The sequence below is a fragment of the Pan troglodytes genome, chromosome X, assembly GCF_028858775.2.
Source record: "Pan troglodytes isolate AG18354 chromosome X, NHGRI_mPanTro3-v2.0_pri, whole genome shotgun sequence".
In the NCBI taxonomy this organism is placed as follows: Eukaryota; Metazoa; Chordata; class Mammalia; order Primates; family Hominidae; genus Pan; species Pan troglodytes.
In genome coordinates, this window is record NC_072421.2 from 72904478 (window position 1) to 72932153 (window position 27676).

General features: G+C 34.3%; 1 protein-coding gene across 4 annotated transcripts in view; it reads right to left on the bottom strand.

Moving 5' to 3' along the window:
- Nucleotides 1-27676, bottom strand: part of ABCB7 (ATP binding cassette subfamily B member 7) — a 103367-nt gene that overhangs the window by 23926 nt on the left and 51765 nt on the right. For all 4 annotated transcript variants that reach the window (XM_016943706.3, XM_016943707.3, XM_016943708.3 and 1 more), the window contains exon 4: nucleotides 21767-21886. In XM_016943706.3, coding sequence (XP_016799195.1) covers nucleotides 21767-21886 — 120 coding nt within the window. The remainder of the gene's footprint in view (nucleotides 1-21766; nucleotides 21887-27676) is intronic.

The window sequence follows — 27676 nt, forward strand, 5'->3', positions numbered from 1 at the left end:
GCTGATTCACCATTTGAAAAAACATTGATAAATCCATTTGTCCTATTTGTCCTACAGAAAGCTTCTTTGCCCCAATACCACATAAAACAAAGCCCAATTATTATCAAAACTAAGCTTTCAATAATGAACCTATTTCTCCATGAGAATACATCAAAATAAAACTTAAAAAGAAAATTAGAAGCATGATGTTTTCATATATTAAAGGCAAATGTTTCATCATTCACATTCTATATTTTCTGCAGTTATAGTATCCAAAACATCAACCATCATTTAGGAACAGAAAGTTTGTCAGACTCCCAAAGTTTCTTTGAAGAAATTAAATTGATGCACATTAATAACATGTGAAAACAATTTTATAAGCCTTAATAAAAACACTGAAATCCCAGATCTTGTTAATGCTCCATTATTATGCCATCTATCTTTGCAAAGTTTAGCTATAACTGATAGAAGCTATGTAACTCTTATCAAGATTCCAAGGTAACGTATACAAGAGTCTTACCAACCAAGCAGGCATTCTAGTATTCGACAATATCATTAAAATACACAGCACATGTTGGGATGCTTTTAAGAATGTAACATGAGATAAAGTGCTTAAACATTAAGCTTTCTGACTTCCAAAATCTAATAGAATATATGGCAGGTCTCAAATAGCATAAATTTCTCAAATCTGATTCCCCTGTAGCCATATAACCTTAGGTTCTTGCTTCTTCTTTGCCTTTTTTTTTTTTTTTTTTTTTTTTTGAGATGGAGTCTCACTCTGTCACCCAGGCTGGAGTGCAGTGGGGAAATCTCGGCTCACTGCAACCTCCGCCTCCTGGGTTCAAGCGATTCTTCTGCCTCAGCCTCCTGAGTAGCTGAGATTACAGGCATGCACCACCACACCCAGCTAATTTTTGTATTTTTAGTAGAGACAGGGTTTCACCATGTTGGTCAGGTTGGTCTCAAACTCCTGACCTTGTGATCCGCCCGCCTCGGCCTCCCAAAGTGCTGAGATTACAGGTCTTGCTTCTTCTTGAAATGGTCTCCTCTCCCCTATCTACCTCGTCACTCTTCAAAGCCCAATTTTAATCCCATTTCTACCATAATGCCTTCTCTGAAACATGCAGCCAATTTGGCACTCTCCATTTTCTATCTTTTTGTTATAGTTTATACCTCAATATTTATCACTTTTATGATATATTTCTGATTCATTTTGTATGTATATATGCATGGATATATTTCCATCCTTTTTGCATAAATTTGAGGGGTACAAGTGCAGTCCTGTTACATGGATATATCGCATACTGGTGAGGTCTGGGATTTTAGTGTATCTATCACCCAAATAATGTACAAACCTTTTGTGACAAAACTGACATTTACTGAACAACAGCTAGATGAATCAGGTATGGTGAAAGGTAGGTACCTTTCACAAATGTGAAGGATGAAAGGAATAAAAATTTTACAAAATAGATTTTATCTGTATAGTTGAGGAACCTCAGGTTCCACAAGGTTTAATGTCTTGTCTGGTAAGAGCAGAGCTGAGATTAAAATACAGGTCTGACACTTGAAGTTAGAATTTTTTCTAGTATACCATAGCCACATTAGCAGCTTATAAGGCAGGGACAATATATTTCACTTATTTTGCACCCTAAAATGGATGCTCTCAAAGGCACTGTTTAAACCAGCTATAGCTGTAAAGTATATCAAAAGTAATTTAAATAAATTTGAGCAGATTCCAGGTTTTCCATTTAAGGATACAGTCCCTCACCTGCAATCCAATACACTTTCTTCAGTAGGAGAGAAAGTGATAGTTACAGCTAGCATGCAATTCTCATAACTCACAGCCCATTATACCTTTTCCAAAGCTGTAGTGAATGACGCCTAAAACTAATGTATCACCAATAAAGTTGTGCAATTTTACTTCCTTGAAAATGTTTTTGGATTTGGTCAAACTAGAGAACATCCTTGTAAGTGTTCAGGACGTGTGAGTGTCATCTGCATTGTGTTGTTTAGTGGCAGAAAAAGGGCAGTTAGCACATGCAAAGAGCATGGCGCTACCTCTAATAATAACTGAATACTGTCAGTTTTCCCATAAAAGTTATTTTAAAAAGGTAAGAAATATGCCATATATGTTAAAAACGAAAGAAATACACCAAAGAAATAAGAAGGATACTACATGTAGATGTTTTTATTAACATGTAGTGTAAGTTTTATTTGCTTTGTGATATTTTGGGGATGGGACTAGCAAATAGTGGTTTTCCCCAATATCCTGCCTTTAGCAGAACTAGATTTAAACCATTCCAGGCAAATGAGAATCTTTAAAAAAAATAACTTTTTTATTTTGAAATAATGAGACTCATAGCTGCAAAACAGTACGTAGTACAAAGAGACCCACGTACCCTTCACCCAGCATCTCCTAATGACATTTTATTTCGCTGTAGTTCAGTATCAAAACCAGAAAGTTAACATCGGCACATTACCGTTAACTACTGGACTAGAGAACTCATTCAGTTTTCACCAACTTTTAGCTTGTATTCATGTGTATGTGTGTGTAGTACGTATGTGTCTGTCCGTGTGGTTCTATGTAATTTTACCGCACGTTCAGATCTGTAACCAGCACCACAATCAACATACAAAACTATTCCATCACCACAAGAGAAATCCATTATGCCACCACTTCGTATTCACCCCCGTTCTACCTGCCTCACCCCAGTCCCTTTACCCTGGCAACCACTAATTAATTTGCTCTTGATCTCTACAGTTTACTCATCTTGAGAATATTCTAGAAATGGAATCATATATAACCTTTTAGGATCAGCTTTTGTTTTATTCAGCATAACGTGCTTAAAGTTTATCAAGACTGTTGCATGTATCGATAGCTCATCATTTGCTATTGCTAAGGATTATTCCATTGATGTACTAGAATTTATTCAACCAGTCACCCCGAAGGACATTTTGGTTGTTTCCAGCTTTAGGCTACTATCAGTAAAGATGTTATCAACATTCTCATACAGATGGATATAAGTTTCCATTCATCTGGGAAAAGACCCAAGAGTCCAACTGCTAAGTCATATGGCATCTCTATGCTGACCTTACTAAGAAACTGCCACACTCTTTCTAGAGTTGCTGTATCATTCTATTTTATATCTTTGAGACAGAGTCTCACTCTGTTGCCCAGGAAGGAGTACAGTGGCATGATCTCGGCTCAGTGCAACCTCCACCTCCCGGGTTCAAGCGATTCTCCTGCCTTCACCTCTTGAGTAGCTGGGACTACAATTGCACGCCACCAGGCCCAGCTAATTTTTGTATTTTCGGTAGACACGGGGTTTCACCATGTTGGCCAGGCTGGTCTCAAAGTCCTGGGCTCAAGTGATCTCCTGCCTCGGCCTCCCAAAGTGCTGGGATTACAGGTGTGAGCCACCACGCCTGGCCTGCTGTATCATTTTACAATAACCAGCGAAGTATGAGTGACCCTGTTCTTCTGCATCCTCACAAACATTTGGTATTATCATTTTTTTAAATTTCAAAACTGTTCCAATAGGTGCATATTGATACCTCACTGATGTTGAGCACTTTTTAATGTGCTTATTTGCAATCTATATCTTCTCTTTGGTGAAATATCTGTTCATGTCTTTTATGCATTTTATAATTGGATTGTTTGTTTTTCTGCTGTTGAGTTTTAAGAGTTCTTTATATATTCTAAGTATAAGGCCTTTGTTGGATATGTGGTTTGCAAATATTTTCGCCCAGTCTACTGCCTTTTATTCTACTCAGGAGTCTAACTTCTCACTCCATTCAGCAGTAATGAGGAATCTCTTCTGCCAGGAGCCAATAGAGGCCCAAGTAGGAACCTGGATTCTCATCTCCACCCACAGTAATGAGGCAGCACCCCTGCTCCACTGAAGTGGTGACACAGGAGGCCTGCTAAACAGAAGATTTACATAAGATTCAGAGTCTAATAATACTCTACATGTCCAGGTTTCAATTTAAAAAATCATATCAAGAACCAATAAGATAAGATATCAATTTGAATAAGACAATACAATTAATAGACACTAACATCAGGATGACACAAACATTACACCTATCTGAAAGATTTCGGAGTAGCCATCATAAAAGTGCTTCCAGGAATATTTATGAACATGCTTGAAATAAGTGAAAAAATAGAAGTCTCAGGAAATAAATAAAGGATATAAAGAACCAAATGAAAAATACAGAACTGAAAAATATAATAACTGACATATAAAAACTCAACGGATGGGCTCCATGGCAAAATGGAGAAGACAGAGGCAAGTATTATTGAACTTGAAGATAGAACAATAATTAGGAATACAATGCTTTCATATATTCAAGGCAAATGTTTAATCATTCACATTCTACATTTTCTGCAATTATAGTATGAAAAACATCAACCATCGCTTAGGAACAGGAAGTTTGTCAGACTGCCAAAGTTTTTCTGAAGAAATTAAATTGATGCACATTAATAATATGTGAAAACAATTCTATCAGGCTTAATAAAAACACTGAAATCCCAGTGCTTGTTAATGTTCCATTATTATGCCATCCATCTTTGTTAAGTTTAGCTACAACTGATAGAAGCTATATAAATCTTACCAATCAAGATGTCAAGGTAAGGTATACAAGAGTCTTAGCAACCAAGCAGATGTTCTAGTAGTCAACAATATCATTAAAATACACAGCAGATGTTGGGATGCTACCTAAGCTTAACAACAGGGAGAAAATAGACTAAAGAAAAAAAAAAGCCAACAGAGTCTCAGGGACCTATGGAGCTGTAACAAAACACTTACCATCCTTTATTGAGTCCCAGAAGGATAGCAGAAGAGTGTGGGGCACAAAAAAGTACCAACGAAGTAATGGCTGAAATTTTCCCAAATTCGGCAAAAGACATAAACCTATAATTTCAAGAAGCTGAGTAACCCAAATGTGGATAAACCCAAAGAAATTCACACCAAGACACATCATAATTAAACTTATGAAAGCTAGAGACAGAGAAAAAAAATCTTAAAACCAGCTAGATAAAAACACGTTATGTATAAGGGAAAAACAATCTTAAGACAGCAGATTTCCACAGAGGCCAGCAGTAAGTGGGACAACATTTTTCAAGTGGTGAAAGAAAAGAACTGTCAACCTAGTACCGTACACTGGGCAAAATTAGCCTTTGTGAATGAAGGTAACATCAAGACATTTTCAGATTAAGGAAAACTAAGAGAATTAGTTACCAGAAGGCCTGCTTTAAAAGAACTGCTAAAGAAAATTCTTCATACAAGAAGTGAAAGCAGAAGGAAACCTGGAATATCAGGAATGAAGGAAGAGCAATGGAAATGGTAAATATCTGTGTAAATATAATAACCTATTTTTAAGTTCTTTAAAAATATGTTTGACGGTTAAAAGCAAAATTTATATTTGTCTAGAAAGATTCCATAGAGCAATAAAAAAGATTACTGACTGATGCGGTTTACAGTACATCAAGATATATGAAACAATTGTAAATATAAAGGGGGAAGGTAAGGGAACTTACAGAGTAGTAAGTTTTTACATTTCATTTGAAGTAGTAAAATATTGATCCTAAGCAGACTGTGAAAAGTTACTTATGTATATTATAATTTCCAGAGTAACCACTACAAAATTATATAAAGAGATAAACTAAAACACATAGTAGATAAATGAAAATGGGATAGTAAAATCTGTTCAAATAACATAAAAGGTGACAGTAAAGGTAAAACCAAGTAACAAAATAAATTTATCAGAAAATACATAATAAAATGGTAGACTGAAATCCAAATATATAAATGATAGCAATATTATCAATATATTACAATGATCAACAAAAATCAATAATTATTAATATATCAACATATTAGCGATGAACAGTTAGAAACCAAAATTTAAAAAAGAAAATTATTGACAATGCCCTCATCAAGTAAAAAAAATTCTTAAGTATAAATCTAACTCAGGGTCTCAACCTCCAGCACTACTGACAGTTTGGGTTCCATAATTATTTCTTGCGGGAAGAGCTATTCTGTGCATTGTATGATGTTTAGCAGTGTCCTTAACCTCTACCCAATACACACCAGTAGCATACCCCACCCCCTCTAGTTGTGACCTATAAAAATGTCTCCAGACATTGCCTAATGTCCTCATGGGGTCAAAATCACCCCTGGTTGGGAACCACTGGTATAATCAAACATGTATCATGTCTGTATGCTGAAAGCTATCAATGCTGATGAAATAAATCAAAGAAAAGCTAAATAAATGGAGAAACATACTACATTCATCCAATGGAAGACACGACCTAGTAAGGATGCCAATTCTACCCAAATTGGTCTACATTTTTAATAAAATTTTATTTAAAACATCATCAGGCTTCTTTGATAGAAGAGCTTTAATAGCTATAGAAAAGTTTATTCTAAAATTTATATGCAGAGGCAAAAAAACTGGAATAGCTAAAAACAATTTTGAAAAGAAGGGAAGAAAGTTGGAAGAATCATCCTACTTGGCTTTAAAACTTACTATAAAACTACAAATATATATATATATATATATATATATATATATATAAAATATAAAAATAGTGTGGTACTGGTGAATGCAGAAACACAAAGATCAATGAAACAGAATAGATTCCAGAAAAACATCCCATACATAATCATTATGGTAGAAAGAATAATGGCTCCCCAAAGATATTCATGTACCAATTTCCAGAACCTATAAAGATGATATTTTACATAGCAAAATGAACTTTGCAGATGTGGTTAAGCTGAAGAACATGATTATGTTCTTTATCCTTGATTTTGTGGGTGGGCCAAATCTAATTACAGGAGTACTTATAAGAGGAAAGTAGGAGAGTCAAAGTTGAGACGAAGGGAAGCAGAAGGGTCAGAGTCAGAGATAGATTGAACATGCTGTTGATGCTGAAGATGGAATAAGAGGCCCTGAGCCAAGGAATGTAGGTGAACTCTAGAAGCAGGAAAAGGCAAGGAAATAGATTTTCCTCAAGAGTTTCTGGAGGGAGCACAGCCATGCCAAATATCTTTATTTCGATCCAGTGAAACCTAATTTTGGATTTCTGACCTCCAGAAATGTAAGATAATAAATTTGTGGTGTTTTCAGCTACTATGTTTGTGATAATCTGTTACAGCAGCAATAGGAAACAAAGCAAATTGAATGGGGAAAGGATAGCCTTGGTGTTGGAACAACTGGAAAAAAATTCAATTTGGTGTTGGAACAATTGGAAAAAAATTTAATTTCTACCTAAACCTCATATAAGAATTCAAACTGTAGCACTTTAGTTCAGTACATATTTTTTAAAAAACGTGGCACAATCTAAATGTAAAAGAGAAAAATATATAAAACTTTTAGAAGAAAACAAAAGAGAAAATCTTAATGACCTTGAGTTAGGCAAATAGTTATTAGACATGACAACAAAAGCATAATCCATAAAGGAAAAAAATAATAAACTGAAATTTATCAAAATTAAAAACATTTGTTCTACATAAAATACTATTAAGGGGATTAAAAAACAAGCTACAGACTGGGAGAAAATATCTGCAAATCATATATCTGGTAAAGGTTTCATATCAGAATATATAAAGAATTCACTAAAGTTGAGAGGAAAAACATACAGCCCAATTAAAAAATGGACAAAATGCTTAAACAGACACTTCACAAAAGGAAGATATACAAATGTAAACTAAATACACACAAAGCTGCTCAATATCCCAGGCCTTAAGAGAAATGTAAATTAAAACCACAAGATACCACCATTCACCTGACAATACCAAGTGTTGACAAAGAAGCAAAGCAACAGGAACTCTTTCATATACTGCTGTGGGAATACAAAAAGAACTACTCTGGACAACAGCTTGGCAGTTTCTTATTGAGTTAAAAATGTGTTTAGCATGACCTAGCATTCCACTCTTAAGTGTTTATTCTAGAGATATGGAAACTCAGGTTCACACAAAAACCTGTGTCTGAATGTTTAAAGCAGCTCTAGTTATAACCTATAATCACTAAAAAGTGGAAAGAACCCAATGTTGTTGAATGGTGAATGGACAAACTCTGTTATATCCATACCATGGAATACTATTCGGCAATGAAAAGAAACAAACTGGTATATCCAATAACATGGATGAATGACCAAGACATCATGCTTAATGTGAGAAATCAGCTCAAAAGGTTATATACTACATGATACCATTTATATGGCATTCTCAAAATGAGAAAACTATAGTGATAGAGGACAAATCAATGTTACCCAGCAGCTAGGGGTCTGGAAAGGGTATGACTATAAAGAGGTAACAAAAGGGAGATTTTTGGGGTGATAGCACTTGTCTGTATCCTGACTGTGGTGGTAATTACATGAATACACACGTGTTAAAAATTATGGAACTGTATACTAAAAAGAGTGCACTCCATTGAATGTACATTAAAATTAAAAGAAATAAAGCCAGCATCACACCACAGACCCGGCTCCCTGGGGGCAGGAAATGTCTAAAAATAAGGCTGAATCACAGTGTATTTCAATAAAAATCAACCCAATATGAAGTTTCATACCCCTGTTACTTTTTAAAAATTAAGAAACTGGTTATATTTACAAGATTGTAATCTTGTGACAAAAGGTATATTTAATCTGACTGCAATGTGCACACTAAGTACACGAGAAATAAAGGAACTTTAAATATTTTTTTTTTTTTTTGAGATGGAGTCTCACTCTGTCGCCTAGGCTGGAGTGCAGTGGCGTGATCTCGGCTCACTGCAACTATCGCCTCCTGTGTTCAAGTGATTCTCATGCCTCAGCCTCCCGAGTAGCTAGGACTACAGGCACGAACCACCACGCCCAGCTAATTTTTGTATTTTTAGTAGAGATGGGGTTTCACCATGTTGGCCAGGAAGGTCTCAAACTCCTGGCCTCAAGTGATCTGCCTGCCTCGGCCTCCCAAAGTGCTGGGATTACAGGTATGAGCTACCATGCCCAGCCTCAGGAACTTATAAAACTTTTTTTCTTTCTTAGATCAAAAATTTAAATCATATAAATAATCTGCTAGGCTCTTGAATTATCAAAGACTGGTATATCATTACAAAATGGTATTCATTTAATTTTTAGCACAAAACTGTACAATTTGGGACACTAACTGAAGAAGAGAGTTAAGTAAAAAGTAAAATTGCCATAAAGGACTACCAAAAGTATGCTATATCTACATGGTGCCAAAATTACTGGTCAATATAGTCAGTTTGCTGAGGACCTCAAGTTCTAGATTTAATTATCGCTTTTCCCATTATGATCATGACTAGTCATCTGAGGAACCCAATTCTTTCAGACTTTTTAATATCTAAACTCCTTAATAAATTCACCTCTTTCAGAGTGGCCTCTGTTAACTAAGGGCTTTATGAGCAGTGCTGCCAAGAAGTGCCCAATATATCTAAACAAGTAAAAAAGAATTTTGTTCCTTTAATTGCTTCTCTATTCACAAAAGAATCAGGAGAAAAAAGAATAAAGACCAGGAACACTAAAGAGAGATCTGATTAGCAAGGCAAAGCAAAGATAAAAGAAAACCAGACAAGGTAAGGTAGGAGATCGGCATGAATTATTTTCCAAGCACTGGTCACGAGGCCCCACTAAACAAACAGGATCTGAGAAAAACAGAATGCAGCAAAGAAACCAGCCAAAACCAGCTAGATCCAAGATGGTGACGAAAACAACCTCTAGTTGCCCTCATTGCTCATTATACACTAATTATAATGCATTACCATGCTAAAAGCAACTCCCACCAGAACCATTTACAAATGCCATGGCAACTCCTGGAAGTTGCTTTATATGGCTTAAAAGGAGGAGGAACCCTTAGTTCCAGGAACTCCTCATCCCTTTTCCAGGAAATTCATGAATAACCCACCCCTTATTTCACAACTAATCAAGGAATAGCCATATAGCTAGCCAGAAATCCAATGCTGCTGAAAGGGCTGCTGCTACTACTCTGTCTATGGAGCAACCATTTTCCTGTACTCTGTTGCTCTAATAAACTTGCTTTCAGTTTGCTGTCAGCTCACTCTTAAATTCTTTCCTGCACGAAGCCAAGAACCCTCCCAGGCTGAGCCCCAATTTTGGGGTTTGCCTGCATTAAGGGTACTCAGACAATTTGTAAAGATTATCAGGGTAGTGGTAGAATCCTCACAGAACTGAAGTTTCTATTCTCATTAAAGGAAAAATATCAAACAACAACAAAGCAGTTATGTAAGTTGATCAAATAAAATTATTTTATATTGTATACATTATTAATTCATGAAAATTAGGCCTAGGCAACAAAGCAAATGTCATTAAAGATTTCCATTGTATAAACAAAATACTTCTGGCTTGTATATAAAGTTTGCTCTGGGCATCAAAGAGTAACCTCAACAGAAAACAGCCTATTTAATACAATCCTTGCAACATAGCTGAATATGGATCCTGAGAAAGTAAAGCAAGAGTTATGACTAATCTATATGAATAACAGACACGCAGAAGACTCCATATGCAAGACTTTTACATAATGTAATATTTGTAAGAAATGTCATTTTTACCTAGTCTGATAGTTTGAAAGTATAAACATGGAAAGGTATGACATAGAAAGGGACTATATGTCATTGTCATTTTCAATAACAGACATCTAAAAGCTAGAGATCATAATATCCGCAAAACAAACTTGTTTTACCTTATTTCATAGCTGAAGCACACAGAACTGAAAGCAAATTAAAGAATATGAAAGAGCAATTGACTTGCAGTCTCAACTCCACTAATCTAATCAAAGAGATAAGTCCTCTTATCTAAATCCTCTAGGAGATAAAACATTTAGAGGGGAAAAGTAGATCACACTGATATTTAATGAACAACCTCAATGTAACTAGTAGAAGTTACATGATATGTGAACCTGATTCATTAAAATTTTTTGTTCATATGGCCTTATCCCCTAAAATTTGTCTAGCCCCCGTTTAGCAGGTTCTAGAGGAAATTCTAGCCTCTGACACCTACAGCTACAGCTAACACTAAAGACAGCCAACTCCTAGCCAGATAAACATAAAATCTCACATTAAAGGCATATTTATCATCTAATGCATTGTGTCTAGCTTTCAAAAAAAATTACAAGGCATGCCAAAAGGCAAAGAAGAGTCTGAATAGACAAAGTAAACATCGGAACCAGACTCAGATAAGGCAGAGATTTTAGAATTATCAGACCAGGAATTTAAAATGCCAAAGGCTCTAATGGAAAAAGCAGACAGCATGCAAGAAAAGATGGGTAATATAAACAAAGAGAGAGGAATCTCTAAGAAAGAATCAAAAGGTTGTACAAGAAATCAAAAACACTCTAACAGAAATGAAGAACGTCTTTGATAGGCTCATCAGTAGACAGGACACAAAATAGAAAAGCAGCAGTGAGCTTGAAGACGTATGTCAGTGAAAACTTCACAAAGTGAAAAGCAAAGAACAAAATGAATTTAAAAGGGAAAAGAATATGCAAGAAATATGGGAGAATTACAAAAGGTGTAACATATGTATACATAATGGGAATACCATAAGGAAAAGGGAAAAGGAACAGGAAAAATAATTGAAATAATGAAGGCTAAGAATTTTCTAAAATTAATGACAACACCAAACCACAGATCCAGGAAAGCTTAGAGGACACCACGTAGAAAAAACAAAACAAAAGAAACAAACAAAAAAAAAAACCACAACAACAACAACAAAAAACTCCCAAAAGGTACAGCCTGGCATATCATATTCAAACTATAAAAATCAAAGACAAAAATAATCTTAAAAGAAGCCAGGGGAATCACCTATAAAGGAACAAGAATAAAAATAACAGTGAAGGCAAGCAAGAACAGAGTGGAATGAAATATTTAAACTGTTGAAAAAAAACAATCCACCAACCTAGAATTCTGCACCTAGTGAAACTGTCCTTTACAAGTGAGGGAAAAACATACACTCTCTACAAAAGCAAAAATTGAGGAAATTTGTTGCTAGTACATGGATCTTGCAAGAATTGTTTTTAAATAAAGTTTTCCAGAGAGAATGCAAATGATATTGGTCAAAACCTCAGATTTACATTTAATTGGGAAGCAATGTTAGAGAAGGAATAAATTAATGTAAAATAAAATAATTTATCTTTATTCTTAATTCATCTAACAGATAAGTTTCTTCAAAATAATAACAGCAACAATGTATTGGTAATTAAAGCTTATAAATAGGTGAAATGAATCACAGCAGTGTGTAAGTGATAGGGGGAATGAATTGGGAATACTGTTATGTGTACCACCCCCATGAAGCAGTAATAGTGTCATATTAAAGTGGAATTAGACTGCCTATAAATGTATAATGCAAACTCTATGGCAACCACTTAAAAATTAAAAAGTATAATTGGAATGTTAAATGATTAGAAAAAACAAAATCATATAAAATGTTTAATTAAAGCCAGAGAAGGAAGAAAAAGATTGAAGAAAAAGTAAAATAAAAGCAAAAACCAAAGAAGAAAGGAAATGAACAGAAAACAGTTACACATATGGTCAATATTAATCCAACAATATCAGTGAATCATTTTAAATGTGAATAGTCTACACCAATTAAAACACAGATTGTCACCATGGCTGAATCTGATGGCATTAAAAAAAAAACAGATTGTCAGAATGGATTTTTAAAAGATGATCCAATTACAGACCCAATTTTAAATATCAAGACATAATGAATTATATGTAAATGGATGAAGAAATATACACCACCTTAACCCTTATCAAAGCTAAGCTGGAGTAGAAACCATATTAATTTCAGATAAAGCACACTTCAGATCAAGGAAAATTAACAGGAACCAGGAATAAAAGAGGGGCATTACATAATGATAAAGAGGTTAATTCTCCAAAAAGATATAACAATCCTTAATTGTGTATGCACCTAACAGCAAAATATCAAAATGCATGAGGCAAAAACTGATAGAATGGCAAGGAAAAATAGATGCATCTTCTATTATATCTAAATGACACCTATAGGATACTTCATCCAACAAGAGCAGAATACACATTCTTTTCAAATTTGCACAGATCATTCACCGAGATAAATGACACCCTGGGCCATAAAACACACCTCTACAAATTTTTAAAAATACACATAGCACGAAGTATGCCCTAGGCAAAATGGAATTAAATTAGAAATCACTAACAGAATGACGGTAGGCATATCCCAATGATTAAACAACATGCTTTTAAATAACACATGGGTCAAAGACTAAAGAGAAATTTTAAAATATTTTGAACTAAATAAAGATGAAGATACAATGTATCAGAATTTGTGGGATGCAGCAAAAGCAGCACTTAAAAAGAAATTTATAGCACCGAATGCAAATATTAGAAAAGAAAGATCTAAGATGAATAATGTAAGTTTCCATCTTGGGAAAATAGAAAAAAAAAAAGCGCAAAAAAAGTGCAAATTAAATCCAAAGTAAGCAGAAGAATAAAAATTGGGGCAGAAATCAATGAAATTGAAAAAAGGAAATCAACAAAACCAAAAGCTGCCTCTTGGAAAAGAGCAATAAAATTGCTAAGTCTCTAGTCAGGCTAATCAAGCAAAAAGAAAGAAGACAAACTACTAACATCAGAAATGAAAGGCAGGACTTCAGTACTGTTTCTATGAAAATTAAAAGATAATTGAGGGATAGTATGAGCAACTCTAGTCCAACAAATTTGATAACTTAGATGAAATGGACAAATTCCTTAAAAGATCCCTTCCTATAGAAGATACATTGATAAATTGAATTGGTCTGTATCTATTAAATAAATTGATTCAATAATTAATAACCTTCCAAAACAGAAAGCACTGGTCCAAATGGTTTCACTGGTGAATTTTACTAACTACTTAAAGAAGAAATGATGTGAATTCTCTACAATTTCTTCCAGAAAACAGAAGTAGAGGGAATACTTCCTCATTCCATGAAAACAGCACCATTCTAATATCAAAACCAAAGACATTACAAGAAAACTACAGACCATCCTCTTTCCTGAATATAGATACAAAAATCCTCAACAAAATATTACCAAATCATACCCAACAATGTATAAAAACAATTACATGACATAACCAAGTGGAATTTATTCTGGGTATGGAAAGCTGGTTCAACATTTGAAAATCAGTTAATGTAATCCATCACATCAACAAGCTAAAGAAGAAAAATCAAATGATGGCAGATGAAAAAAATCATTTAACAAAATCCAACACCTATTCATTACAAAAACTCCCAGCAAACTAGGAATAGAGGAAAACTTCAACTTGATTACAAACACCTATAAAAAACCTTAAAGTTAACAACATACTTAATGGTGGGAAACTAAACTGTGAACAAGGCAAGGATGTCCTCTTTTATCACATTATATTCAACACTGTACTAGAAGTCATAGCTAATGCAATAAGAAAAGGAAATAAAGGTATTCATTCTACAAAGGACAAAATAAAACTGTCTTTGTTTGCAGGTGATATAATTGTCTATACAGAAAATCTGAAAAAAAAATCAACAAAAAACCCTACTAGAACTAAAAAGCAATTACAGCAAGGTTGCAGCATACAAGGTCATATACAAAAGTCAACTACTTTCCCACATACCACCAATGAACAATATGCAATTTGAAATAAAAAATACAACACCATTTAAATTAACAACAAAAAATGAAATACTTCAGTACAAATATAACAAATGTGTGCAAAAAGCATATGAGGAAAACTACAAAACTCATATGAAAGAAATCAAAGAAGCTAAATAAATGGAGAGATACTCCATGTTCATGTATAGGAAGACTCAATATTGTTGAGATGTCAGTTTTCTCCAGCTTGATCTATAGATTCAATGTGACCCCAATCAAAATCCCAGTAAGTAATTTTGTGGATATGGACAAACTGATCCTAAAGTTTATATAGAAAGGCAAAAAACTCAAAACAGCCAACAGAATACTGAAGAAGAAAACAATACTGGAGGTCTGACACTACCTGACTATAAGACTTACTCTATGAAGCTACAGTAATCCTGACAGTATGGTACTGGTCAAAAAATAGACAAATAGATCAATGGAAATAGAAGAGACAGCACAAAAATGGACTCACAAAAATATAGTCAACTGATCTTTCACAAAGGAGCAAAGGCAACCCAATGGGAAAGAGACAGCCTTTTCAATAAATGATGCTGGAGCAACTGGACATGCCAATGGAAAAAAAAAGGAATCCAAACACAGACCTTACATATTTCATAAAAATTAACTCTAAATAGATCATAGACCAAAATGTAGAAGATGAAACTATAAATCATTTAGAAGATAACGTAAGATAAAATCCAGGTAACCTTGGGTTTGGCAATGACTTAGCATCAAAAACATGATCCATGAAAGACTGGTAAGTAGGACTTCATTAATATTAAAAAGTTCTGCTTTACAAAAGACACTGTCAAGAGAATAAGATGACAAGCCACAGACTGAGACAAAGTATTTGCAAAAGACTTAACTGATAAAGTATTTGTATCCAAAATTACAAAAGAACTCTTAAATCTCAACAATAAGAAAACAATCAAATTTAAAAATGGGCAAAAGAACTGATCAGACACTTCACCAAAGAAGATATACAAATGACAAAAAAAGCATATGAAAAGATGCTCAACATCATATGTCATTAGGCATTTGTAAATTAGAACAAAAGTGAGATGCTACCACACACCTATTAGAATGGCTAAAATCTAAAATATCAATAACACCAAATGCTAGTGAGGATGTGGAGCAATAGGAACTCTTATTCATTGCTTGTAGGAATGTAGAATGGTATACCAACTATAAAAGGTTATTTGGCAGTTGCATACAAAACAAAACATAGTCTTACAAGACAATCCAGCAATTGTGTTCTTTGGTATTTACCCAAATGAGATGAAAACTTATGGCCACACAAAAACCTGCACACAAATGTTTACTGCAGCTTTATTAATGATGGCCAAAATCTAAAGGAAACCAAGATGTCTTTCAACAGGTGAGTGGATAAACACACTATAGTACATCCATATAACAAAATATTATTCAGTGATACAAAGAAAAGAGCTATCAGGTAACACACACCCACACAATGAATATCTTGAAATACATATTGTGAAGTGAAGGAAGCCAGTCTGAAAAAGCTACATACCATATGGTTCCAACTATATGACATTCTGGAAAAGGCAAAACTAGAGAGTTAGTAAAAAGATCACTGTTGTTAGGAATTCTGGAGGAAGGAAGGACAGATGAGTAGATGGATCACATGGGATTTTGGGGGCAGGGAAACTATTCTATATGATATCATAATGGTGAATACACGACATTATACATTTCCCAAAAACCATATAACTGTACAACACAAAAAGTGAATCCTAATGTAAACTATGGACTTGGTTAATAATAATGTATCTTTTCAAAATAATTGGTTCATCAGTTTTAGCAAATGTACCACATTAATGCAAGATGTTAATAACAGAAGAAACTGCATTGTGGGGAAAAAAAGGGGGTATATATAAGAACTCTTTGTACTTATTGTTCAATTTTTCTGTAAACTTAAAACTTCTCTAAGATATAGTATTTTAATAATAATAATAATAATAATAATAATAATACTACCAGGGTAAAATTCATACTTCTCAAAAAGGCATCAGGTAGCAGTCTCATTTTAAAAAATATTTTTCAGAAAAAGTTTCAAAAAAATGAAGAAGTACATAAATGTTTTAAAGTTACAAATGTCAAAATAGTTATTCAAAAATACTAAATCCTTCATAAAGCCTTCCCTATATGCTTAATTGTTGGTACTCTCCTACAGCTTCATTTGTCTCTCCTTTTGGATGTTTCTATTATGTTATATACATATATATATATATCTCTTATTATTTGTTAGTCACTCAATAAATACTTGCTCAATATATATATCACCTGTTATACTTTATATAACAGATGCATTTCTGAAGAAAAAGGGTGTTTATTTTTATAAATCACTCTCCCTTGAAATTATTATAATTGTAAAGATAGCTTATATTTGCACTTGATACTTTAACTTCCTTTGCCCCCAGTTTTTCTGTCGACTAAGTGGTTTCCAAGATGGCAGTGGTTAGAGAATATGAATAAACATTTTTTGGTAATACTAAAGGTAACATACATTTTATAAAATCAAATGACTTCAATAAATATGTTTTACATTTTCCTTAAATCCTGGCATGGTTGTATGTAAAATACTAATAGAAAAGTTGAATTAGGTTCGCCGGGAGTGGTGGCTCATGCCTGTAATCCCAACACTCTGGGAGGCTGAGGCGGGCGGATCACCTGAGGTCAGGAGTTTGAGACCAGCCTGACCAATATGATAAAACCCTGTCTCCACTAAAAATACAAAAATTAGACGGGCATGGTGGCATGCACCTGTAATCCCAGCTACTCAGGAGGCTGAGACAGGAGAATTGCTTGAACCCGGGAGGCGGAGTCTGCAGTGAGCAGAGATCATGCCACTGCACTCCAGCCTGGGCAACAAGGGTGAAACTCCATCTTAAAAAAACAAAAACCCCATAGAAGACCTCAAATTCCCCAGATTAATAATGATATGATACTCCTATGATATATGTATAGATGGTAAAAAAATACATTACATATGATTTGTAGGGATTTAAGGAATGAATACAAATGGCATTTTGTTTTTGTCTCTCTTGGTAGTAGAACCGCTAAAATACATCTTATATAGAACCCAAACATATTAAAATAGAATTGCTGCAACTCTGCTAGAAGAAATACCAATCCCCTCTCTTAGTCTACTCTGGGCTCCAAATCATCTCTACATAATATCATTTGTCTTTAAAATTTTTGCTGGAGACAATGATAGCCTTAAGACCCTCAGGATCAAAAGAGCATTAAAAAGTAAATAAGCAAGCAGAAGGTATGCTATGTTCTCATACATTAGGCACAAAATCTTCCTCCTGTTTTCTTCTTCTTACTTGACAATCCTTTCTTTCTTCTTTCTCATCTACGTTTCATGCCTAGTTATGATACCACTACAGCCATGCAGATGGCAGGGTGGCATTTAGAGCTGAGAAGATTCTTGAACACTGCACTAAAATCCCCAGAATATGTGGAGGAGGTAGGAAAGATCAGAATATAAAGAGGCCTAGATTGATCCAAGGTGTTTATATGCCAAAGCATATATTCAGGTTTGATGAAAAATAGGAAGCCAAGGATAAAAGGGGATAACAATCCATCTTTCCACACCAATTATAAAACACACCTGCAATACTACTCAAGAATAAACAATGATCACTTTTTAAATATTTGCAAGAGCAAGCACTTTTAAACGGCCAGTCCGCAAAGCTGTGCAAATGCTTTTTGGAATGGTCAAATGCTACTACTATGTTCTACATGCTTAAAGTTATTCTATGATCTAGTTTCTGTTTTGTAAAAAGAAAATTGTTTTCTATATGCTTTGAAAGTACTAGCAGGCACTCATCATAACATCTGGCAATTTCTTCCTTCTCCTGATTCAAAAGAAATCAAACATTCTTTTTGAGGATTTTCTATATTCACTTCTGCTTATCTGCAATCAGTTTACATGAGTTTAGTATAGCATTTTCCATCTTATGGGCACTCAGTAGTTGTTGATTAAAGAATCAAATATTAACCTTCTAAAAATATTTTAGTCATTAAGGAAGTTAGTTTAGATCTAGATTTCATACCCTGATATTGACCTGTCACTAAGCAACAGAAATCTGTATTTTGAAGGACTGGAACTCACTCTAAAAATAAATTCTAATACAAATGCCATTACTTAAGACTCTCCACTTTGACTAGCTTAATTAGTCATGTTCTAACCTGTTCTCTTCAATTAAAAAGAAAGTCTAGAAAACAATCTGCCTTTAACTTGTCAGCAAAGTACTTGCATTCAACTAACAAAGGAGCATATGAGCTCAGAATCATATTTATCCTTAGGTAATTTGTATGTAAAAGACAATTCAGCAACCAATACTATGCTAAAAATGCACGAGGGTTAAAATTTTTCAACAATACGTACTAAAATTACATTTGTAATATTCTTCTCTCTGTTCAGCTTAAACAAATGTAACAAAAAATGCTTTCTTGACCTGTTGCTCAGCATCTTGATTTAAGTAAGTACTCTTTCCCAAGAATGGGTGAGATCCCCGGGAGAGTACTCAACAGAGATTACAGATGAGAAAGGAGACATGAAAATGGAGTCTGATTGTGAATTATTTTGGCTTTTCTCTTAACTGTACAGTCACTCCTTCTCAGTTTCCTCTATTTACTTCCCTAGAGGAACACATTAATCAAAGGTACTGTCCCTAGTTGTCTTCTATTTCCTTCTATTTGTGTTCTTTTCCTTGGTGAACTCACTAATTTGCATTGTTTCAACTGTCATCTCAATCTCTCTAGACCTGGGCTCCTTCCTGAGCTTGTTTCACATTTTGTATTACCAGCTGAATATCTCTATCTGGGTGTTCTGCTAGTACCTAAAACTTAACATGTCCAAAACCAAGATCTTCATTTTCCCCAAACAAGACCTTCTGATTATACCCACTTTTGTTAAAGGCATTCTTATTCTCTCATCCTGGAATCCTACTTTTTTTTTTTTAACTTCTAACAGTTGACCCATTGCTAAGTATTGTTGACTCTATCTCCCCTACTGCACAGTATCTCTTGCATTTTCCTCCATGTTGCAATTTCTACTACTATTTCAGTACAAACTGCTATTACTTCTTATCTAGACTATCATATGAGCCTTATAACTGGTCAGTAAACATTTGCTGAATGAATGTGTGAAATAAATGGTATCCCTACTTTAGGTCTATCACCATTTGAATTCATCTTTTACACATGGCCAGATTAATTTCCTAAAACACAGTTCTAACCTTATTACTCATCTATTCAAAATACAGGTTCCCACTTCCCACATAATTAAATACATTTTTCTGTCTCACAGTCACAATATTTCACATTTACGAGCTCTAATCTGTCTTTCCAAGCTTATTTCCGAATTCTCTGAAACATCTTCCCCTCGCTGGAACCAAGATAGACTACTCACTTCTGTACACATACTATGCTCTCTCACAACTAGGCCATTTTTCATGTTATTCCTACACCTGTAATAATCCTACTCATCAATCAAGGTCTATCTCAGATGTCATCTCCTCTGTGAAACCTTTCCTAACTCCCCATGATGGTGGTTCCTAACTTTCTTCTGAAACCCCACAACACCCGACTGGCACTTCTTTAAATCATTTATGACCTACCTTTTATTAGGGCAATAAAATAAAGCTTGCCTTATCCCATATGGTTTGAGGAAAGAAATTTGCTTTGTTCATATCTGAACACTCTGCAATGCCAAGAACAGTAGTGTGTATAAGTTCTCAATTAATATTTTTAGGGTAGGGAAAAGAATAAGCAAATAAAGGAGAGTATACATAATATAGGGAAAAAATAAGTGGTAAGAACTGGGTTCTAAAATAAAATCTTAATCCTTATATATAAGAGTGGTAGCCAAATTTTAGCCAAACCTCCTTTATGCTCATTTTAAGCAAACACTTTTTACCATTATTTTTGGAAATCTAAATTTATTTATTTTTAATACTTGTATTTTACTACCTGCCAGGCACTGTTATAAGTCCTTTATATGTTAACTTATTTAATCTTTATAGCAACCCTATTTTACAAATGGACAAACTGAGGCACACAGACTAAACAACTTGCTTAAGGTTACAAGGTGGCAAAGCCCAAGCAGTCTGATTCCAGAGACTTCATCATGACAATATAGTATACCTACAAACGTGTACTTCCCTGACATTAAAATCTGAGTAAATTGGGGGCTGGGTGCGGTGGCTCATGCCTGTAATCCCAGCACTTTGGGAGGTCGAGGCGGGTGGATCACCTGGGGTCAGGAGTTAGAGACCAGCCTGGTCAACATGGTGAAACCCCATCTCTACTAAAAATACAAAAATTAGCTGGGCATGGTGGCGCACGCCTATAATCCCAGCTACTCGGGAGGCTGAGGCAGGAGAATTGCTTGAACCCGGGAGGCAGAGATTGCAGTGAGCCAAGATTGTGCCACTGTACTCCAGTCTGGGCAACAGAGTGAGACTCTGTATCAAAAAAAAAAAAAAAAAAGAAAAAAAAATCTGAGTAAATTTGAAACAAGGTTTTTATTTTCTTGAAAACTCGAGGTCATCATTATAACTTTGCTTTATATAGTACAATGACAAACTGAGAAGGCTGCTGAAATGCAGAGGGCTCCTATACTGAACGTACCAAAACAGTCAGGTTTTGTGGCTTTTGTTTTGTTTAGCTTTTCTCTTGATATTAAGCTGTTGCTTATTACTTATGGCTATCAGTGTTCCTAAAATGGCTTCATCCTCTTTTCAATTTACTGGGATCTGGGAACCAAGCTTACCAAAAATATGTATTATTTCGGAGCCAAAGAGGCTCCGAAAAGCTTCTTTTACAAAGGTGCTTATGCTTTGTTACAATCAATGCTCCTATATCTCACAATGGTTTCAAGGAGTGAATTCCACTAATTCTGTGAGAAGTCTGATCCAGAGATAAACAGGACATTACCATATAATTTCTAATGACTGCATAAAATAATTATGTAAACTAAATGAGGGTCCTAAAAGTTGGTCATGCTACCCCAAAAGTGATTTACACCAGGCCCAGGATTCATAACTAGAAAATGTAGTATTTCTTAGTTAGAGCAACCAAACAATGCATAATTTCTTACCTTTGCACCACCCAAAAATCCCAGCGAAATGGCAACTCTAGCTCGTAGATCTGGCCTGTCTTTGGGCCACACATAAGAAAGCATTGCTTTTATGATTTTCCGAGTATCAACATCTTTTAACTATTGAAAGAGAGAAAACAAAGCAGTGAATAACATGTCATTTCAAATATAACCATAATTCAATAACGTAGAATTTATATATTTGAGAAATACATGAAAACATTACAAATATAACTTTTATTCTGAATCTAAGGCTAATATCTTTCAAAATCAAAATATTTTAGAGAAAAATTATTTCAATTACTTTAAAAAAGTTATTCATTTCTCTTAAATGTCTTACTTTCAATTTTAGCCACTCTCATATTGTTAAAAAAGTAATTTAGTGGTCATGAAGGGACATGTACTATACATTTATTTATTAAGCTACCAAAACACTACAGAAAATTCAAAAAAAATTTCCATATTTCCATTTTGTAGTAGAAAATTTATATACATTTTGGCTATTTGTCAGTTTTTTACTTAAAACACTTTGGAGTCCCAAGTCTAAACTCATGGTAGAGCTGAGTTGCAATACTCCTTTTAGGAAAGCAGAGGGCTTGGTATTGACTATATCAAACAAAGTTGAGTTACTGAAAATTTCCTCACAAATGCAATTTTCCAATAATACTTAATCTGATCTAAATCCATCTCACATTTTTTTCTTTGTCCCATGTTCCTGAGGCAACATTCCATTAAATTCTTTTGCTTTACTTTCAGCTTTAGAGGCAGAATATTAAGAATAAAAACCACATTTTCTAATACCAAACTAAGTAGACCAATACATATATATTCTAAAACTACTATATTATTATGATTGGCAAAACAATCCCCATTTAAACATTAAAATCATAACTTGATTTCTGGAAAAGGTATTAAAAAGAATAAAACATACCCAAAAAACACTGAAAAAGAAAAAAGTAAAAAAAAAAAAAAAGGATACTGCTTATTACTGCTGAGGGCATATGAAAATGAGCACTCTAATACACTGTTGATGGAGAATACACTGAAATAATCTTTCTGGAGAGCAATTTGCTATATATTACAAGCTTTTAAAATAATTTTGCCCTTTGTGTCAATAATTCTACTTCTGGGAATTTATGCTAAAAAAAAAACCCTTATAAATATGCTCTAAGTTGAATCAATTTTATCTCCTAAAAATCTCTTGAATCTATTTCTTTCCATTTCTAACCATAAACCTCATCTGAGCTATCATCAATTATCGCGTAAACCACTGCAACAATCTCCTAACTGATCTCCCTGCATCTACTTTGTCCTTATCTAGTAAGTTCACCCTGCAATCAGATTTCCCTTCCAGCTTAAAACCATTAAGCAGTATCCTATCATTCTTGGGATAAAAAACTAAAATCTGTAACATGGCTTATAAGGCTCTGCTTGGTCTGGCCTCTGGATACCTCTCCAGTTATGTTTTATACCACTGCTTTCAGTGCTTAGGCCACACTGCCTTTCTTTTAGTTCCTTAAACATTCCATAATCCCTTCTGTCATGGGGACTTTACACAGTAATGTCTACTCTGTCTGGAATAATCTCTCTCTCTCTAACACCTTCCCCTGTGGCCCCTTCAACCTCTTTCAACTAGTTGACCAACAGCTCAAATAGCATTTCCTCAATAATGTCTTCCCTAGCCCATCAGGGTCCTTTGCCTTATTCTCGCACAGTACATTATTCCTTTCTTTCACAGTATCCATTTCAGTTATAAACTACATAAACAGCAGTACAATTATTTGATTAATATCCACTCTCCTGCACATTCCACATGAGTAATCACTCTAACAGTAGTGCTTACTGTTGTAACTCAAAGCCAAATACAGTGACTGACATACAATAGGTACCTAATGAGTATTTGTTGAATAAAGGAATGAAAATTTAGCTATAAGGTTGTTTATACCAATTCTGTTTTAATAGAAACAAAATTGGAAACAGCCTAAGTGATACATGTTGGAGAACAGTGTAAATAGAGTGAACACATACAACAAAATGCAGCCATTCAGAAATGTATGTAGTGACAGAGGAATGTGTTAAATGAAAAAAGCAGAGTGAAAAAAATATTTTTGTGGGAAAAAATGTGATATATGTAGGAGTTTACACCAAAAGTGTCAATAACAGTAGCTGTGAGTGGGTGGAATCATTGATACTTTTTTATGGCCTTTTGTTGTTGTTGTTGGCTAGCTTCTACTTTTTATAATTCACATATATTCAGCAGGGGTTAGGGAGGGAAGTTATATAATTTCGAGTAGATTTGCAAAGCAAGGAACGGGGGGAAATTGTCAACATATAATATAAAACTAACCTGTATTATATAAGGTACTGTCAAGGCCCAGGACAGTACCTTATATAATACAGGTTAGTTTCATATTGTAGTTATCCCTCTAGGACTCAGCAAACTACTTTTCTAGTCTTTTAGGCAGTTTATCGCATAAAGAGTATTAGAAATAAAATTGTTCATATTGTAAAAACACAAGAGTTATCTTCCTGAACTGCTTTAAATACATAAGATGACAAAAATATGAAATGCTGAAAGTATAGTTCTTAATGTTTTATTTTATACACACACATATACATGCTCTTATAACTGGTAAGACCTTCTAAGGCAGTAATTTTAAAATTCCCTTTCCCAATAGAACTATTATGAAATAAATATAATTTAAAGCATTATAACACAAACTAGGGCATTTCAACCACTTTCCCATTTCATGAGTTTTGTCTATCTTACTTTTCTTGATGGAATAATGGAAAAAGGCCCTGCTTTCATGTATCTTTAGAAACACTCTCTTCTATCAAAACCTTCTACAACACATCCCAGAATTTTTTCAATAAGGACACAGTGAAGTTATGGCTAAGAGCAAGAAAATTATTCTAGTTGGCTTAATAGTGCATAAAATGTCACCACTTCATTTAACAAAATGGGTTCTGAAGTTATGTAATCATGCATTATGAGTCCATTAAGCTGTAAAGTACATGAATTCCATTAGTTTTGATAAACTATAAAGTTTGAAAAATAATGCATTTTTTTAACTGGAGACCAAACCAAAGAGGCATTTCAGAGTCCGAGGCACAGTTTTTATTGATTCATAATATTTTACATATTTATGGGGTACACGTGAGATTTTGTTGAATGTACAGAATATGTAATGATCAAATCGGAGTATTTGGGGTATCTATCTCCTTGAGTATTTATCATTTCTATGGGTTGGGAACATTTCAAGTTCTCTCTTCCAGGTACTTTGAAATACACATTATTGCTAATTATAGTCACCCTGCTCTCCTATCAAACATTAAAACTTACACCTTTTATCTAACTGTAGGTTTGTACCCATTGACCAATCTCCCTCTATCCCCCACTCCTAACCACACACCCTTCCCAGTCTCTGATATCTATCACTCTATTCTCTACCTCTATAAGATCAACTTTCTTAGATAACATGTGATATTTGTCTTTCTGTGTCTGACTTATTTCACTTAACATACTAACCTCCAGTTCCATCCATGTTGCTGCAAATGACAGGATTTCACTTTTTTGTAGACTAAGAGTACTCCACATTTATATTATCGTATTTCCCACTGATGGACACTTAGATTGATTCCATATCAGCTATTGTGAAAAGTACTGCAATCAACATACAACATGCAGGTATCCTTTGATATACTGATTACCTTTCCTTTGGATAAATATCAGGTAGTGGGATGGCTGGATCATATGGTAGTTCTAGTTTTAGTTCTTTGAGAAATCTCCATACTGTTTTTCATAGTGGCTGTACTAATTTACAGTCCCACCAACAGTGTATAAGAGCTTCCTTTTCTCTGCATCCTCACCAATATCTGTTATTTTTTGTCTTTTTATTCACGGCCATTATAACTGAGGGAAGAGGATATCTCATGTGGTCTTGATTTGCATTTCCCTGGTGATTAGTGACGTTGAACATTTTTCCACATACTTGTTGGTCATCAATATGTCTTCTTTTGAGAAATGTCTTTTTAATTGATTTTTTTTATTATTGAGTTGAGTTCCTTGTATATTCTGAATATTAGTCTCTTGTTGGATGAATAGTTTGAAAATATTTTCTCCCATTTAACAGGTTGTCTCTTCACTCTGTTGTTCCTTTTGCTGTGTGGAAGCTTTTAAGCTTAATATAGTCCCAGCTGTCTATTTTTGGTTTTGTTATCTGCTTTTCAGGTCTTCACCACAAAATCTTTGCACAGACCAATGTCCTAAAGTATTTTCCCTATTTTTTCTTCCAGTAGTTTTACAGATTCAAGTCTTACATTTAAGTCTTTAATCCATCTTGAGTTGATTTTTGTACATGGTGAGAGACAGGGATTCAGTTTCATTCTTCTATATACGGACTCCAATTTTGCCAGCACAATTTATTAAGGAGAGTGTCCTTTTCCCATGTATGTTCTTGATGCCTTTGTCGAAAATCAGTTGGCTATAAATACATGGATTTATATTTGGATTCCCTATTCTGCTCTGTTGGTCTATGTATGTTTTTATACCAATACCATGCCATTTTTGTTACTATAGCATTATAATATATTTTGAAGTCAGGTAGTGTGATGTCTCTAGCTTTGTTCTTTTTGCTCAGGATTGCTCTGGCTATATGGGCTCTTTTTTTGGTTCCATACAAATTTTGGAATTCTTTTTTCTATTTCTGTGAAAAATGATGTTATAACTATCCTTGTAGAGATCTTGCACCTCCTTGGTTAGATTTAATCCTGAGTAATTTTTTTGGTAGCTATTGTAAGTGGGATTGCCTTCTTCATTTTCTTCTTAGCGATTTCACCATTGGTGTATAGAAAGACTACTGATTTTTGTATGTTGATTTTGTGTCCTGTAACTTTACCAAATTTATTTATCAGATGTAAGAGTTTCATTGGTGTAGTCTTTAGTTTTTTTCTAGATATAAAATCATATCATCAACTAAGAGGGACAATCTGACTTCTTTCCCAATTTGGATGTCTTTTATTTGTTTCTCTTACCTGATGGCTCTGGCTAGGACTTCCAGTACCATGTTGAATACGAGTAGTGAAAATGGGCATCCCTGTCTTGTTACAGTTTTTTTTTTTTTTTTTTTTTTTTTTTTTTTTTTTTGTGGAAAGGCTTTCAACTCTTCCCTATTCGGTATGTTGTTAGCTGTGGGTAAGTCATATATGGCATTTATTATGTTGAGTTTTTCTATGCCTACTGTGCTGAAAGTTTTTATTATGAAGAGATTTTGAATTTTATCAAATGCTCTTCCTGTGTCTATTGACAAATAAAAGATTGATTCTTTGAAAAGATAAATAAAGCTGAAAGACCACTAGCTAGATTAACCAAGAACAAAATATAAGATTCAAATACTTGTAATCAGAAATGGAAAAGGAGACGTTACAACTGATACCACAGAAATACAAAATATCATCGGAGACTACTATGAGCACTTCTATGCATACAAACTAGAAAACCTAGAGGAAATATATAAATTTCTGGAAATGTACAACCTCCCAAGATTGAATGAGGAAAAAAACAGAAATACAGAACCCACCAACAATGAGTTCCAAAATTGAATCAGTAATAAAAAACCTCGAAACAAACAAACCCAAAAACCCCGGAACCAGGCAGATTCACAAATTCCATGAGACATATAAATAACTGGCACTAATCCTACTGAAACTGTTCCAAAACATTTCAGGAAGAGGGAATCCTCCGTAACTCATTCTACAAGGGCAGCATTACCCTAAAACCAAAACCAGGCAAGGAAACAACCCAAAACAAAACAAAAAACTACAGGCCAATATCCCTGATGAACACAGATGTAAAAATCCTCAACAAAGTATCAGTAAACCAAATCCAACAGCACAAGATAAAGATAACAT